At 39.6% G+C, this 17,369-nt stretch overlaps 1 protein-coding gene across 2 annotated transcripts; it reads left to right on the forward strand.

Annotated features, from left to right (window-relative positions):
• Positions 1 to 4,166: 4,166 nt before the first annotated feature.
• On the forward strand, positions 4,167 to 17,242 carry azi2 (5-azacytidine induced 2). Of its 2 annotated transcripts, none has more exons than XM_034202719.1 (8): positions 4,167 to 4,315; positions 6,210 to 6,463; positions 9,889 to 10,005; positions 10,278 to 10,383; positions 11,026 to 11,159; positions 11,697 to 11,761; positions 13,055 to 13,179; positions 15,166 to 17,242. In XM_034202719.1, the coding sequence occupies exons 2-8, from the start codon at positions 6,245 to 6,247 to the stop codon at positions 15,585 to 15,587; spliced, it is 1,188 nt and encodes a 395-aa protein (XP_034058610.1). In that variant the 5' UTR covers positions 4,167 to 4,315; positions 6,210 to 6,244; the 3' UTR covers positions 15,588 to 17,242. The 2 variants fall into 2 exon arrangements, with proteins under 2 accessions (XP_034058610.1, XP_034058611.1); XM_034202720.1 differs by having other exon boundaries at positions 10,278 to 10,377.
• The last annotated feature ends 127 nt before the right edge of the window (positions 17,243 to 17,369 follow it).

Here is a 17,369-nt window from a genome sequence, read left to right on the forward strand (position 1 = left end):
CAGCGGCTTCCGCCGATAGTACAACTTAGTTTCGTCTATCATGTCTGATTCTGAGTCGGAGGCCACCCAATATCTGGAGTATGTTGTCGACATCCAACCATATCTATACGAGCCTCTGATGTCGAAGAGGAAATACAAGGAAACGTCACCTGATATCACCGATGAAAGTGCTGATGGCGATGATTCAAGTTCGCCATCTGAGGAAGAGGCCGAGGGTGCTGAGAATTGGTGTAGATGTGGAAACTGCCAGACCATGCATACAAGCCGAGAAAACAAGTGCTGCCACAACTATGGGAAAGTGAAGGAAGAGATGGGAGAAGAAGTCTGCATCACCGACTGTAGGACGTTCGAAATGTTCCGTTATGAGTGGAGGAGCGATGAATGAGCTGCAGATAAACTACAATGCTAACAGTGAATTAGCCCCGAGCGAAAAATGCTAACCTATCACTCCTAGCGCCCTTATTACTTATCCTTATCCAACACATTGTTTATGATCGTAAAGACACATAATCTAACGGTGCCCACCTCTATAAGCAATAAAACTGCAATTCCGTTATCTGCTGTGCTCCGTGCACTTTGAAATCTAATCAAAAGTTGTTTACCTCAATTCTTTGGCGTTTCTGCATCGCCCGGCTCTTTCGTTCTTTCAGTGGTTTCTTGTGCTGAAATGTGGAGGGGACGGCTCCGGGTTTCAGCCTCCGACGTGCTATTAATGCTTCTCCACCAACAGACTTCATGATAGCAGGATCAACGTCGTATGCATCACACGCGAAGTGGTCAGAACACAACTTGCTCCATTTTGTCAGTTGCCATCCAACACGATTCACTAAAAAAATCAATTTTTTGCGGATGATTTGGTCTTTGGGAAATGCATGTAAAACTCTCCCAGATCCCGCACCGTTCGTACAACAAAAAGCTCAACAATAACCCATGTTAATTCTGTTTTCTTTTCGAAAAACATGTGACCGAGACTGCCGAGTCGGGATATTTGGTCCAGAGACTGTTTGGCCACTATTACGTCACGCGCGCGGAGGCTGCTGGGAATTACATGTCAGAAATTAAGACGGCTTTTGGTCGAGTTTTGGATCAATAAAAAGCTTTTTTTTGGGTGTATTATCTCGATTTAAATAAAATAAAATATACAGGCAGTCTTAAAAACAACATTTCTATAAAAATGTAGCATATTTGAAAGCTTTGCATTTGATCTTTAATAAAGAAAAACAAATGGACGGTAGATACACGGATTCTGTACGTACCTCTCTCCGCAAAATTGGCCCAGAACAGTCCAGCAGTTTCTCTATATCCGACATCAGCAACTGAGCCTTTGACAACACTGCAATCAATGGCATTGACAAAAAAAACAAAGCAGTCCCCATTACTACTCTCCTTATTTTTGGTAAACACTTCTACAGGCATTTGTTTTTTTTAAGTCATGCTACTTGTAGTGTGTGTTGGTTTGAGCTGGAAAGGATATAATTAGAAAGATTTTTATTCTCAATGAAAACGTTGAATAAATCTAAACTAGTGTGTGACAAAGTCCTCAGAAAGTGAGTAAAAAGTTATATTAAGGGGAAATGTTCTTCTCTTACACTGACGAGTCCCAAGTGCCTCTTCACATGGCATTGTTCTGATCTTCGGTGTGTATGGCACACGACTGACTGCTTTGCACTATTAAGTAAAACATATAGAGCACCCGACCACGGATAAGCGGGAGAAGATGGATGGATATAGCGCATTTAGAAATCAATCGGCAACACAATGAATATAGAAAAATATACATGTTATTACTATTGACAATAAACTCTCCAGAAAGGTTTACGTTTGAAGCACATGCACTTTAGCATGGCTTGTTTTTTCTTTAAAACGTTTAGCGCTGTTTAAGTGACACCACTAACATCTTATAGCACATGTTGGCAAAAGGAGATGTTTTACATTAACAAATAAATAACCAGTTATATTGGTAAATGTAACAATGTTTTAGTTGGGATAATCTATTCAGATTTAATTCGTGAGAAGGCATTGAGTGGTAAAGAGGCCAATTTACACTTTTTGTAAACTTCTTTGTAGTTTCAGTGACATCCTTATCAGCGTATGATTTAAAAAAAGTTATTTAAATATAAGCAAGGCAACGTAATTGAAACGTAAAAATATTATATGAAATTTAATCTATCCCTAATTTTTGCTTTTAGCATTTAGCTCATTAGCTAGCTACTAGCCACGTAGCTACATCGCTAATCGCTATACATTAGTCAGTATCAGTGGGTAACCAACCACACCTTAAATTATCAATGAAACAAATATTGACTAACGTTAAGGGCTAGCTTTTGTTCAGGGCAGTACATTATTGTATGTAACTGAACATTTATTTTTACTAGTAGGCCTACTTACTCGTCGATACTTTGTTGGCTCCATCACGCTAGTTTTGGAAAATACGTAATGTTGTTAATATACCTCATGACATGAGAAAGAGATAGGAGAAGATTGAAATCTCAATATCTCCGCGTGACCGGAAGTTAGGACCCGTAGTATGGAAGCAAACAAGAGACAGAAGTATTTGAATGTTATTAGACACCGAATTTATAGCATTGAAAATATTGACTTTGAAAATCATGTATCTGAATTTTTTTTATCCGAATTTACCTATGTGAAATAAAAATGTAAAACTTCAAGTTAAAAAAAATTGAATGTTCAAATTCAGATCCCAAAAATTCAAGTGAAAAAAATTCGAATGCACAATACTATGGAAGCAAACAAGAGACAGAAGTATTTGAATTTTATTAGACACCGAATTTATAGCATTGAAAATAATGACTAAAAGAGCTAGAAGCAGCAGTCCCGTTGTCATGACTCATGAAGGGGGAATCTAACTATATATAGAATATGTTTGTGTGGATCCAGGCTAGAAACATGTTCATTTTCTGATGCTAAGTTGGACATTTTAACATAGGGTCTACGGGAATTGCTCCCATCTGCATCCATCGCCTACAGTTTGCAGCATTGGGCTTCACCGCACTCCCGGAGTTCGCCGCTTGGCTCTGATATGCCAGAAGTCGGTTTGATTGCATTCGGGCTCGATTGCTTATCCTGTCTGAGAAGCCCGGATGATGTCGCTTCGCAATTTTGGACATCGAATTTTAAACACCGAATTTTTTGACGTTGAATTTTAAACACCGAAATTGTGCATTCGAATTTTTTTCACTTGAATTTTTGGGATCTGATTTTGACTATTCGAATTGTTTTAACTTGAATTGTTACATTTTTATTTCACATAGGTAAATTCGGAGCAAAATTCAGATACATGATTTTCAAAGTAATTATTTTCAATGCTATAAATTCGGTGTCTGATAAAATTCAAATACTTCTGTCTCTTGTTTGCTTCCATAGATGAAATTAACAAATGCGTCACTTCCGGGCAAAAATAACGGCTCCGCCCACTTTTTGGGGAAAACAACGCTGTCAGTTGAACGGCGGTCAATACAAATTCTGAAGTTTTTGCGAATCCGATCAGAAATTTAAGAAAACCGGAGATTTTTGGATCTTCAAAGAGCCCGATTCCAATGGCCAGACAGGCAAACAATTGCATTAAGCCATTAGAAATTGACGATCGGGCTCGAGATATGGTTAAATATAGCAGTAGGCTTCTGAAGTTTTACATTTGTATTTCACATAGGTAAATTCGGATCAAAAAAAATTCAGATAGCCTACATGATTTTCAAAGTAATTATTTTCAATGCTATAAATTCGGTGTCTAATACAATTCAAATACTTCTGTCTCTTGTTTGCTTCCATACAGTTGAAGTTTAACGAAGTTTACTCTGGAACCACAATCAGAACAATTTTCCAGGCAGGGTGACGTTGCAACAATAACATGTAATAGTTGATTGTTTGAATATTTACTGTAATGCCACGGCCTTTGTACACAAACTGAGGGAAATACTTCACTAAGGCTGGAAGCATTTATCTTTCAGTCAAATCAGTTTTTTTTTACTATCCAAAATGTTAAATGGCGTAATTCAAGTATCGTCTTCCTCAACGTGCATAAAGTAGTATGTTACAAGCGATCACAAGAATATTCGCTAATATAACCCCTAATGATGCACTCACTTCTATTTTTGTCGTGCGTTTATTTTGAAAGGACTTTAGCAGTCAAGTGACTCCCGGAAGTTTTTGTTTCCTCACCTGTCAGTTCTGACACAGTGCGAGAGTCCAGCCTTGTCTCTTTGTTTTTCTCCGAGAAACAGGTCTTCTTTTTTCCAGAATAAATGATAATCTTGTGTGGTCCACTGACACCTAACTGAGGACATAATTTAACACGGTAAGCGGGAGTCGAGAGGGAACAATAATCGACTGCTTTTGATTCACCTAGCCACAAATAGCCAGAAGACGTTAGCTCAGAGCTAGCTTACTGTTATCATCAACAGATCGATCATTTTAATTCCGGACATTATGTACACAACTTTCATGTTTCCCTTGGTCATTGTGTGCTTTGTTCTATTCATCCCGAACGTCATTGTAAAACTGACCCCGATGTGTTTTATCGGTGGTCAACACAGCTCACGGAAGCTAACACCACAACGTTAGCATCGTATACAAGCGATTCAATGAGTGTTTACATCCCAACAATGGCTTTCCCATGCCTCTGGAAACGAAATAAGGTCTCTGCATAGCTGAAATGACTTTGTGAGCTGTTAGCTCTCATAATTTATCAAGAATTGTCGAACGAGATGGTGTTGCTATTCGTGCCTCATTCTAGATGTACGTTGACTTTCGGTTTAACTTTCGATTTCATAGCATGTTCTGAAGTCGTCATTTAAAGTCAGCAGCTCTGCCTTTGTGGGTTTTTGTTCATATGTTTTTGTTCCGTGGCATTAATCCTAGAGCATGTCCAGGTATTGTCTTTGTCTTTTTTTATATAAAAAGCTACGAGTTTAAGTGTTAAAAACTTGGCTCATGATTGTTTGCTGCATCATCGCATGGTGACATCATCAACTAGCTGACCAGCTCCTACAAACATGATCAGATCAGGCAGGGTTTGGGATGTATGTTAAGTCTGTTTCAGGCAGCTGTCTGTCTGGACTGCTCCTTCGTGTGCTCCAATAGGTGTTGATCACAGGCCAGTAACAACAGGTCACTGTGAGACCCTCCACTCCCTCATCAAAGAAAAACAATTCTTAAAATAATGTGTTTTTATTTATATGTACAGAATTTCGTTATTATAGGACAATCAGATATGGAGCCTTTCCATTTCACCTTAAGTACTGTAAACAGATGTGTCCCAATTATTACATTATTATAATATTTAGATATTTGCACACATTTTACTGTCATCTTCATTTGTATCTTAGACAAATGAAAACATTATAAGAAAAGTGGAATAAACTGTTGTCATAAGACACAAGACTAATGTTTGGTGGCAGTTTAGTCAACTTTGCACCTGACATGTATTTGATTATAATGTGGGCCTGATGATGGCGCCACGGTGTTCATCCATAATGCACCCTGATGCTGTTTGAGGCCTGTGTTAATTACTCTAGGCACACCTAGAATAAACTCTAGGCCTGCTCTTAACTCTTGCATGATGTAATAATGGAACAAAACACCTATTGATAAAACATGTGAGCCACCAAAAATGCAATACATTAAAACAACTATGTACTTTATCATTAGTACAACTTAAGTAAAAGGTATTTCATTTGTTTAAACTCATTAAATGTAGGCTGAAACCCCTGCCTATACATTTCTTTTAAAATCCAGACTACACAACACATCTGAAATGTTTTAGCTTTAAGAATTGTGCTCTACTTCTTGTTTAGCTACCTTTACACTTCATTTAATTTCCAAGCTAAACAAGGTTTAAAAATCTTGCTACAACAAACTAAATCAAATCTGATAGCATTTGTTTTTTTCTGCTCAGGGAGCTATTTTCTTTTAAAAAACAGGAAGTGATGCATTGTACATTTCCTGCAGCAAGAGATCAACTGAAAAAAGTCTGAGCAATGGGACACTGTTTGATTGTAGAGTGATCTGTGGGATATGTAGTACAAAAAAGCCAGCTATACTCAAACATGTCACAATAATGTGCAGAGACTAGTTACAACGCTACTTAGTGATAAGCTAATGTATTGTAAACACAACACAAGGCCAATCATGCTGTTGGCTTTCACAGACATCTAGCACTTTCTAAATAAAACTCTTATTGTATCCCCTAGGTCTTCTTTCTGCTACAGAGTAGGCCTGTGCAGGCATGGAGCCCCTGGCAGTGGATGATGACATTTGCATCCTTAAACACGAGACGGCCTACACCGCTGCTGGCGAGAGTCCTGTATCTGTGTGTCCCGGTGATGAATCTGTCGCCTCCCACTTCGCCCTGGTCACGGCCTACGAGGACATCAAGAAGAGGCTGAGGGACACAGAGCGAGAGAATACACTGCTGAGGAAGAGGGTGAAGCAGCTGGAGGATAAGGTATAGATGTAGACCAAATAAGTGACGGTGGGAGGGAGGCAATGAGAAAAAATATTGAGACATATATTCAGAGAGTGAAATAAAATAACATACCGCTTTTACTAGAGGTTTAGAAAGGGTTTTCTGTCGAATACGATTAATGAAATATTCCTTTTTCTTTTAATGATAGACTAACTCCAAAATGCTCGGAGAAAGTTTAGAAAAAGTCAGTAGATTCAACTGCAAAAGAACTCGCCCCTGGGAGAGTCTGCATGCCAGCATCATTAATATTGTTGGCCTCCAGTCAAAGCTATAAAACAATGAGAAATAAATCAGTTCTGTCTAAAAACAGGGAGGGAGTCTGGATGAGTGCGGTATTGCCAAACAGTTGGATTTAGATAAACAAAGGAGTACAATACAAAGAGAGCTATTTCAACAGGATGGGTCTTGATACAGATGGTAGGCTGAAGTGAAAATACCGCACAACATGTCGGCAGAGATCCTCTCTGGAAGTGTCATTTATTTTTATCGGTTTAAGTTTTATCTGCTGCAGCATTTTGGTCCATCAAGATAGGATGTGGTGGGAGGAACGTAACCTCCGACCGCAGATATGTCAATTAAATTCAATTCAAAACCTTTATTTATCCAGGTAAAATCCCATTGAGATCAATGATCTCTTTTTCAAGGGAGACCTGCAGCAGTAGATTCCACAAGAAGACATAAAAACATAAACAACAAAAGGACATCATACAGCAAAATGTACAGGGATTACAATTTACATATTTAACCACAAGTACAGGTACCAACAGCATCTGATTGAGTAGCATCCAACCGAGCTTTAAAAACATGTAGTGGTACTAGCTTGGTAATTTTCCATTCTTTTTGCAGACTGTTCCAAGTTAGTGGAGCTGCACATCTAAAAGCTTTCTTCCCTAAGACAGTCCTAGCACTTGGCACATTTAATAAAACCACAGCATGCGATCTCAGGCAATAAGTACTTTCAATTCGCAGAGAGATCAGGGAGCAGATATAAGATGGTAGTTTATCCAACATGGCTTTGTAAATGAAAAAGTACCAGTGACTGAGCCTCCGTACAGTAAGTGATAGCATAACCGCCTTGGTATACAGGGTACAGTGATGCGTAAGTTCTTTACAATTTGTCAAAAATCTCAGTGCGCTGTGATACGCAGCATCTAACTTGCTCAGGTAATTGGCAGGTGCATTCATATATAACAAATCACCATAATCCAGCACAGGTAAAAAGGTCACAGTGACTAGCCTTTTCCTGGCCTCAAGCGAGAAACAGGACTTGTTCCTGTAGAAGAAACCTAGCCTAACCCTCAGCTTTTTAAGCAGGTTATTGACATGAAGTTTAAAAGTGAGACAGTCATCAAGCCAGATACCCAGGTATTTGTAACAGGTAACCACTTCAAGTTGTATTCCTTGCGTAGTTACAATATCCAAAGCAGTCTCTGGTGTATTTTTAGCTTTAGCTTTAGAAAAGAGCATTACCTTGGTTTTATCCACACTTAAAAGAAGCTTAAGTTCAGAGAGCTGAGCCTGAATAATGTTAAAAACAGCCTGTAATTTAACAACAGCCTCGTTAATCGAGGGACCTGCACAGTACATCACGGTATCGTCCGCATAAAAATGTAAGGTTGCTCCTTCGACATTTTCACCTAAACTATTGATATAGATAGAGAATAATAGCGGACCTAAAACTGAACCTTGTGGTACACCATTAGTGATGTTTAACCACTCAGAAGACAGCCCATCAAAGTGAACACATTGGGACCTTTCAGAGAGGTAGTTCACAAACCACCCTACTGCATGGCTGGACATGCCTATACTGACCAGCCTTTGCTTCAAAATGCAATGATCGACGGTATCAAAAGCTTTGGATAGGTCAACAAATAGAGCTGCACAACTCTGCTTATTATCTAAAATACTCGCCACATCATTCACCACTTTCATTGAGGCAGTGATGGTGCTATGTTGCTTTCTGAAGCCTGACTGATGTTTAGACAGGATGTCATTGTTACATAAAAACTCCTTTACCTGTTCACTCACTAAGCGTTCAAGAACCTTAGCCAGAACTGACAACTTAGAGATGGGTCTATAATTGTTTAATAAGGTGGCCTCCCCTCCTTTTAGTAGTGGCAGGACATACGCTGACTTCCATACTTTTGGGATTTTGTTCGTGCTGAGGGAGATGTTAAAAACAATAGTAAGAGGTGGAGCAATATAAATCTGCAGCTATCTTTAAAAAGAAAGGTTCTACGTTGTCCGGACCAGCCGGCTTTTTAGGATCTAGCTTGGTTAAGACTTCACGAACAACATCAACAGTAAAAGGAGTAAAACTGAAAGGGTTTTCCAGACCACATTGTTCTGAGTCACCGACTGTGGTGTTCACAGAAGCAGAATTAGAAGCAGAATTAGAAACAGAGAGCCACAGGACACAAAATGCTCATTAAAACAATTTAACATGGTAGCCCTATCCGATATAGAGCCAGATGCTGTGGTAAGGCACGGAGGTAGCTCATTACGGTGGATATCGATTTTATGGCTTTCCAGAATTTTCTAGGGTTGTTCAGGTTCTTTGTGGTAACTGACAGATAATACTTAGATTTAGCACTTTTGATTTGTGAAGTGAAGCTATTCCTTAGCTGCCTAAAACGCAGCCATTCTACCTCTGAGCCTGAATTCCTAGCCTTTGCCCAGGCCTTGTTTCTCTCATGTAGGAGACTAGATAATTCAGCAGAAAACCAAGGATTGTCTCGTCCCTTTACTCTAAATTTACGCAGGGGTGCATGTCTATCAATGATCTCCATAAAACCAAGATAAAAATAAGACCATGCAGTTTCTACATCAGCACACAAATCGATGTTTCCCCAATCAAACCCAAACAGATCATGCACAAAACCCTGCTCCACAAAATGTTTTATGTCTCTCTTAATGATAATACGAGGTTTAATCTTTTGGACCTTAGTGTCCCTAATTGTGGCTACAACACAGTGGTCACTCAGATCATTCGCAAATACTCCCACAGATGAATATTTATAGGGAACATTAGTTAAAATTAGATCAATTAGGCAGGATTTATTAGGGGACTTAATGTTAGGGCGAGTAGGACTGTCAACAATCTGAGTAACATTTAAAGAGATACAAAGGTTTTTAAAATCCTCTGACACTGCAGTTAACCAGTCCCAGTTAAAATCTCCAAGTAGCACTATTTCCTTGTAGTCTAGTTGTGATAAAAGATTTGCTAGTGAAGACAAGGAGTCTTTGACAGCTGAGGGGGGTCTGTAACAACTCACCACCATGACCTGTTGACCCTTTGCCACTTCTATATTTAAGGCTAAAAATTCAAATTGCTGTGCTGTGCAAATATGTGCATTTAATGAAATTGATCTGTTCTCTGTGTATCTTATCTATCTCCGCTGTAGCACTTCAGGCCAGAGGCTCCTCCATCCGAGGGTCCTCAGTACGTGAATAAGGCCTTCAGTGCTTACCGGGGTATCTATATAGAGAAGGAGGACCTGCAGCTGGAGCTAAACAAACTGGTGCGTTTACTGATTAATTTTTCCTCCAACTGACTAGAGCCTGGCACAAAGTATGTTACGTAACTGCCAGCACTGCACATTTTAAAGTACGGATTAAAAGTATTTTTGCTGTAACTTTGATTTAAGTAAGAACAGCAAGTTTATGATATAACACGAATATGCTGTTTCCCGGGGCCATGAGAGAATGAGAGTTTGGTGCATGTATGGGTATGAATGCTGACTCATCATGTTCCTCCCTCTATAACTCACTGTCTCCTCTGTTTCTCTGTCAGAAAAAGGAGAAGAGTGAGAGTGAGAGGCTGTTGACGGAGCAGCTGCAGGCCAGAGAGTTGGAGCTGCTGCAGCTGAGGACGGAGATGGAGACCAGCCAAGGTACAGGTAGAGCTCACAGGGTGGATTTCTACTCATACAACAGCGCTACTTTAGACTGTATGAACAATAGGACTGTGTGTTGTGCTCGGATTAAGCACTTGCGGTAGTATTTCACATTGGCTTCCTGTGTGTTTGGAAACTACTTTTAATGTATGTAAGATGTGTTTTTAGTTGTATTATTTACAAAAAAAAGTAAAATATGAAGTGAGATGATATCTACATGTAAACTATGAGTTGTAATATTTTGATACTGAGATGTGTAGGGCAAAGCTATGCTAGGCTACTATGTAACATCTGAAGAACTACTACTACTACTCGTATTTTACCTGAGTGTTTGCGTTTTACATTGCTTAGTAATTCCGATACGCTACATTTAAGTTTTTTACTTTATTCATTTGACAGCTATACTGTAGTTACTATGGGGACTTTTAAATCAATTGACATACACAATATTGACACACTTAGCACATTTTGATTGCAGGGCTTTTACTTGTTTAACACAGTTGTAGTTCTACTTTTAAACAACAGTACACTTCTTTCAAAACTGGGTTAAACCTTTATTAGCTTTAAACATTCAAGTGGATTGCTCTGTATTTTGCTGCCTTGCCTTTCACAGTTCAATAGCTCTCTTTCCTTGTTTGTGTGCAGTGATGAAGAGCCTGAACAGCCCTCAGGACTACTGGCAGGTGGACAGGGTCAGCACTGAGATGAAGATCCACAAACTGCAGGAGGAGCTGGAGAAGGTGACGCTGGAAAACAGCAGACTGATGGAGACAAGTGGGGTAAGTGATGGGGGAAACGGTTTTTAAAAAAGTGCAACATGCCCTCCTGCAATTCATGATTTATCTCAATTGGCATACAGTACCACCTCTATGATTCTATATGGTCTCTTTATATATATATTAATTAATAATATACTGCAACTTTTTTACCATGGTGTACTTATATGCTATTTAGTTTTAGTTGTTTTACTTATTGTGTCATCTATAATTAATAACGTGTGCATACGTAGTCATTTTTATATTGTATTATATGTAAGTCTAGTATCCTCACTTTATCTGCAGTATCTGCTGTAATAATGTAAATGTCCCCGTTGCGGGACAAATAAAGGAACTCTTATTCTGATAAGATAGTGGATGATAAGAAGGACAGAGTAGCCATTAGAAACAAAGTAGTGGAGAGAAGCTGGACCAAAAACAATGGGCTAAACCTCATGGTAGGGGTCTGTGGTTATTTCGTTATAACAACCTGTTAAATACTAGATACAACTTCAGACACCCCCTTCACTCTCTATCTAACATGACTTGTTTCTGTTTTAGGAGGAACCCCATGGCCTTAACGGACCAGTCTTGGACCAGACATGTGATGCAAATTATAGTGCAAGGTGAGTGTTCATGAATGTCCTTTAATAGTGGCTCAGCTGTCGTTTCAGTGACCAAAACTGAGGATGTAAACACTATTGCATTGGTAATTAAAATGTTTATCATCCTTCCAATTGTTAGAGTTGCAAAATTCCTCGAATATTAATGGTGGAAACATTCCATGGTAATTCAAATGAATTAACAGGGACAACACGTATAAAGGAGAAATGTAAGGGTTATTTGCTCAGGTTGCATTTACCATGCCATCAACAGAACACAGCGTTTACCATCATACGCAGACATAATTGTTAACCCTACTAATATAAATGAAAAAACAAGTTTTACAAATTCTTGAGCCATACTTTCCTCTGGAATGTTCTGGAACCTTACCATCACTTTGCAACCTTACTTATAGTCATAATTAGACCATTTTTACATGAGAAACACAGCTATACACTGCATGTAGTCGCTCCTCTTGTAATTGTCCCCTTTGGCCACTAGAGGAGGGTGCAGCTTTACTAACTCTGCCTGTGATATGCAGATACCTCAGAAGTACCTGAACCTGATACATGATAAGCAGCAGCTAAACCCTCAGGACTCGATACAAATAATTAAAATGTGCACTACAGTGTTTGATGTATACAGGGTCTATAGCAGAGGCAATCACCCTCCGCCTATTATTCATTGAGGATAATCTCCGTGGCAGCTCCTCACATTTCATGAAAAAAATTATATTTTGTGTCCATTTTAATTGTTTCACGTGTCAGCAGTTTTAATATGGTGTTGGTTTTTAGTAGTGTCTCCTCACAGTATTACCTGTTGAGTGTTGATGAGATTTAGCATCTTTACATAAGGTGTAGATAGGACAGTTTGTAGGTGTTGCCTCAAACACCGTCACAATGCTATGGTTTCTAATGAATCTGAGGTGGTAAAGCATTTAATCCATCAAAATAGTGTGTCCTTAAAACATATCCTAAAGACGCTTTATGCTGTTAAGTGAATATGCTCAAACCCAATGAAACTCCTTTGAACAAATCATAATTACAGTCATCACAAAGAAACAAGCCTCTTTAGGAGTACCTCTGATTTTCCGTTTATATTTACTTCCTGTTTATATATACTAAAAATGTAGACCAAATTAAATTATTATACACCAGACCAGTTTTACATCTTGAAACATAAAACATTTGAAATGAAACATTCCTTGAGTTTTCGAAAAGGATAATCACACAGCATGTATTCCTTCTTCAGTAAAGACAGTGCCGGGTATTTGACCATGCAAGCTTCTTGCCCTCATATGTAAATATCGTCCACAGGGAGAGGAGGATGCAGCAGACGTACCAGGCTCTGTGCTGCGAGGTCACCCGTCTCCACTCGGAGCTGAAGCACCAAACCGGCCTGATCAGGAAACTCAGGCCGCTCCTCGCTGAGACAAAACAAGGTGAGGCACACACACAGGGTCCTGCTTTTGTTGCTGTATATTTAAATATGAATCATTCATTTCTGTGTCAGTGTATGTGATAACCCACCAGCACCTGCATTCTCACCTCCTCCGCTCCAGTATATACAGCAGGGAGAGCAACATGTATTTCTTATATTCCCTCATAGCAATATCTTACAGGTTACCTCTCAGGACACCAAGGCAGCCTTAACATATTTAGATATATTATATATTATTTAGACATATTTATATTGTTGTACCTGTACATTTTCCTCTCTGTATTTATTGTACATCTGTACCTAATTGTATCTTATGAATGAAGAAAGCTGGCTATCCCCATTAAAACTAAATAAAACATTATTTTGCATATTACAGTACACTTTTAAAAAGGCTTTCATTTTGATTTGAAGTGACATAAAGATAGTATTAGACTAGTCTGGAAACTGAAGTATAAGCATCACTAAAGTGACAGCTTTTCCTAACTAAAAAACGAATATACTGACTGAGGCTTCACAAGTTTAATGTTGGGAAAATGTGTCTTCAACCTGAGTGCCAGTTAGTGTCAGATTGACGTGCTCTTTAAGCATAGTGGCCGGAATCGAAATAGTGCTTCGGACACAGGAACTAATGTGGCTAACGTCAAAGGAAAGAAGGGGCTGCTGCTGCTCTTCTGTTAAAGGAAGGCTTTTCTGAGAAGAAGTACTCCTTACTGTAAAGATCTCCTGCTGCTCCTTGTTGCAATCTGCACAAGGGTGTGATAAGACTGTGGATATTATCGCAGTGCTCACTTTGATAAAGGACACCATGAAATAGTCTGTCCCTCTGCCATGATGTGTTCTACCCCAGGAGAGATTGCCTCTGTTGTCGATTCCCTCCGAGTGGCAGAAGAGGAGACTAGGAGGTGAAAATTAGAACGAAACATGGCAAGAAAATAAATCTTGGCCTATTTATTCCACTGAATAACGGGGTAATCCTGGAACGTAGAGGAGAACAGATGAAGAAATGAGGAGTGGAAGAAAAGGAGAGATGAAAGGTGGTGCACTGTGTATTTATTCAGTATCTGTATTCTTCTATTGTTCCTCCTTTGGAATCCCTTTTATTCAAATTGTAGACTCAGGAGACCCTCTCATGGAGGAGTAGCAGGGAGGTAGGGATGAAAACGGGACGAGATACTCATTTAAACTTGATTATTGGCTCAAAATGATGATTTGATGGCAGTGATGTGTGTGTGAGATAATGGCTGCTGATTTGTGTTTCACTATGATTTGTATGTAGAATATTTGTGGCTTAGTTTATGCAGTCTGATTTGTTCTGGTGAAAAGAACCTAATAATTAGAGTGGATATTTCCTGATGCTCAGGCAGTGAGAAAAGGAGAAAAATAAAATAGCAATATTAAATCTAAATGCACCAATTTACGTGTAGAAGAATGAATCTCATCTGAAGTCTTACCAAAATCATAATTTCCCTTTAACATGTTTTCTGGGTCTACTCATAGTAGATTGTAGAAATGAACTGCTGATGTATTTATATTAAATTCAATATTAAATGCCAATCACCAACACTCGTAAAAAATACAATGCTTTGGATTATCCTTCAGTATATCACACCCATAATCCTTTGTGCTCTATCAATGTGTCTACAGTTGCAGATGAAGTGCACTCAAATTGAACTGTATGCCAAACATTAAGGTAGTGATAAGCTTTTTTTTCATTTTGCATTTTATCTTCTCAACCATACACTGACTTTGTCTTAACAAAATATTTTTGCAAGACTCTGATTGAGCATCCAGCAGTAATATTAACATTACAACCAATAGGAAAGATGATCAAAAAGAAAAAGTATTTTTTTTTAAAGTGTTAAAATAAGTATTTCTTGGAAAATACAATGCAAATATTCAATGCAAGCTTTCTTAGGCATTTAGGCAACAATTTAAATAACAACACATTGTTTTGCTCTCACCCCCCCCCCCCCCCCCTCTTCTCTAGCTGCCTCAACAGTTCCAGTGCAGTGTCTGGACGACGTTGAAAAGAACACCCACCACCCAGTCTCCCGGGCAGCGCCTCGCCCCCCCGGTGCCCCCCCTCTCCCCTCATGCTCCGGCCGCCCCTGCCCCCCAGCCGGCGTCCTGTCGGGCCCCCCGCTGCCGGACAGCCTGAGGGAGGACTGCTGGTACAACGGGCCCTGGCCCACCCAGAGCTGTTCGGGGGAGGCTCTGCTGGGCAGCGACCCCTTCTCCGTGGTGCTGCCCCCGCCTCCCTTGAACCAAGCCTCCCTGGACGACAGCTCGCGGTCCTTCCCCAGCCCCCCCAAACCCAGTGACGCCATGTTCTGGGAGGGACACTCTGCTGCCTCCAACTCCTCATCCTCAATTGGAAACTGCTGTCCCAGGAGCCCCCCCCAATACTGAGTGAGGAGAGACGATGGGGTCATTAAATATTGATGGAAAGTAAACAAATGAATGAACTCTCCAACCCTGCCACATAGCTACCACCTAACCTGCCTTAAGTTGATAAGACCACTCCTCTGGGCTGGACCTGCTGATAGTGGGTGCTGACTGAGGCCGGAGGGGGCCTTTATGAGGGGGGGACACTCTGTCTCTGCACACCGCATCGGTGGACAGATCCGACTTTGCAGAGGAACATTTGACGGAGAGACCCTCAGCAGAATAAGAAGTGTGTCTGTGTGTGCAAGCATGCATACAAGCAGTTTTATTTCTGTGTGAATATGAACACACATCAACAGCGTGTGCCTGTGAGTGCAGAGCAGGGTGTGGGCGTCTTTGGCCTGCCTGTGTCTGTATATCGTCATAATAAACCTAATAGGGCTCAAACGGGCCACTCTCCATTCACTGCGGCCCCCGATCACTGGGGCCACAGCATCATACTAGAATTTGTAAACTCCCTCCAATGCAAGTCTTTTTACATTCGATTGCTGTAAAGTAAACAGTATGTATGTACATGTTTGTCTCATGATGGTGTGAAGGAAATGTAAAGGTATTGGGACTTTGAAATGTGTACTGTGATGGAAGCAGACATACAGACTAAGGATAATCAGAATTCTGTGACCAAATGCCATCTATTTTTTTCTTCAAGTTGTTGTTTTCATTCAATATCAAAGTAGGCTTTCAATTTAGCTATGCTTACCAAATCATTGAGGATGTTGCGTAACGAGTAGCAAATAATAACTTTAATCTAAAAATGTATTGCTTTCTGAAACGAAACACTCCACCCTCACTGGCACTGGAAAACTGTTTGATTCTCACAGAAATGTCTCAACTCAAACCTCCTCAAACCTGCCTGTGATCACATAGTCAGAGCTACGGTCAGACAATACATGTGTTGGTTTCTTTTCTCACTTGTAAAGGGACATGTAAGATGTAAAGTTGTGCATTGTTGGTCATTTTTCAAGTGTAAAGGACTCATGAAAGAGGCTACATACACTCTGATGTATTTGGAAAGCTGAATAAGTTTGAGTTTTAAAAATGTATCTAAACTCTACTGTGCCGATGTTGATCAATGATACATTTGTAAGTTATAGTGTGAGGTGGGAAGTTCCTCTTTGATTTCTCTTTTTAAGTCAGATGAGTATAATCACCTGAAGGATGTACAAAGGAAAACGCATTATGGGTTGAACACAAAGAAGCTGAGAGAAGAATGTGCGTATTTGTATAAATGTATATGGTGGGCTTAAGTACTCGGGATTTTGCACTCCAAAACATACTTTTGTTTTTGTTCTCCCCCAGCCCCAAAGCTTCTGATGTGTATAGAGTTGTCTCCACTGGTGAAGACAATAAGTCTATAAACCTGAAGAAAAGTAAGCTGTGACTAATAGGTGCACAAAGCACAAAGGCCCATGGTGTTTTATTTCCGTTTTCTTCAGTCTGTTCCATGATAACTGGTCTTTTTGTTCATTTTTAAGAAATGTTATTTTACAGCAGTAGTTTGGTACTTCTGTAAACAATTTGCAAACCAAAATGCAATGTACAGTAGATATGGATTATATTTTAGATTTACTGCACTTCAGACTGTTTGTAAATATACTCAATTAAACAAAGGAAAGGAAGTGTGCTGTGTCCATCCATATTGTCAGTGTTACGTCCCCACTAAGGTTCTGGTTTAAAGTTTAAAAACAGGAGGCTTTCGGATGCTAATTAATAGTCAAAACCAGATATAACCTTTCTTTAAAAATA

Source organism: Gymnodraco acuticeps, unplaced genomic scaffold, assembly GCF_902827175.1.
Source record: "Gymnodraco acuticeps unplaced genomic scaffold, fGymAcu1.1, whole genome shotgun sequence".
Taxonomy (NCBI): Eukaryota; Metazoa; Chordata; class Actinopteri; order Perciformes; family Bathydraconidae; genus Gymnodraco; species Gymnodraco acuticeps.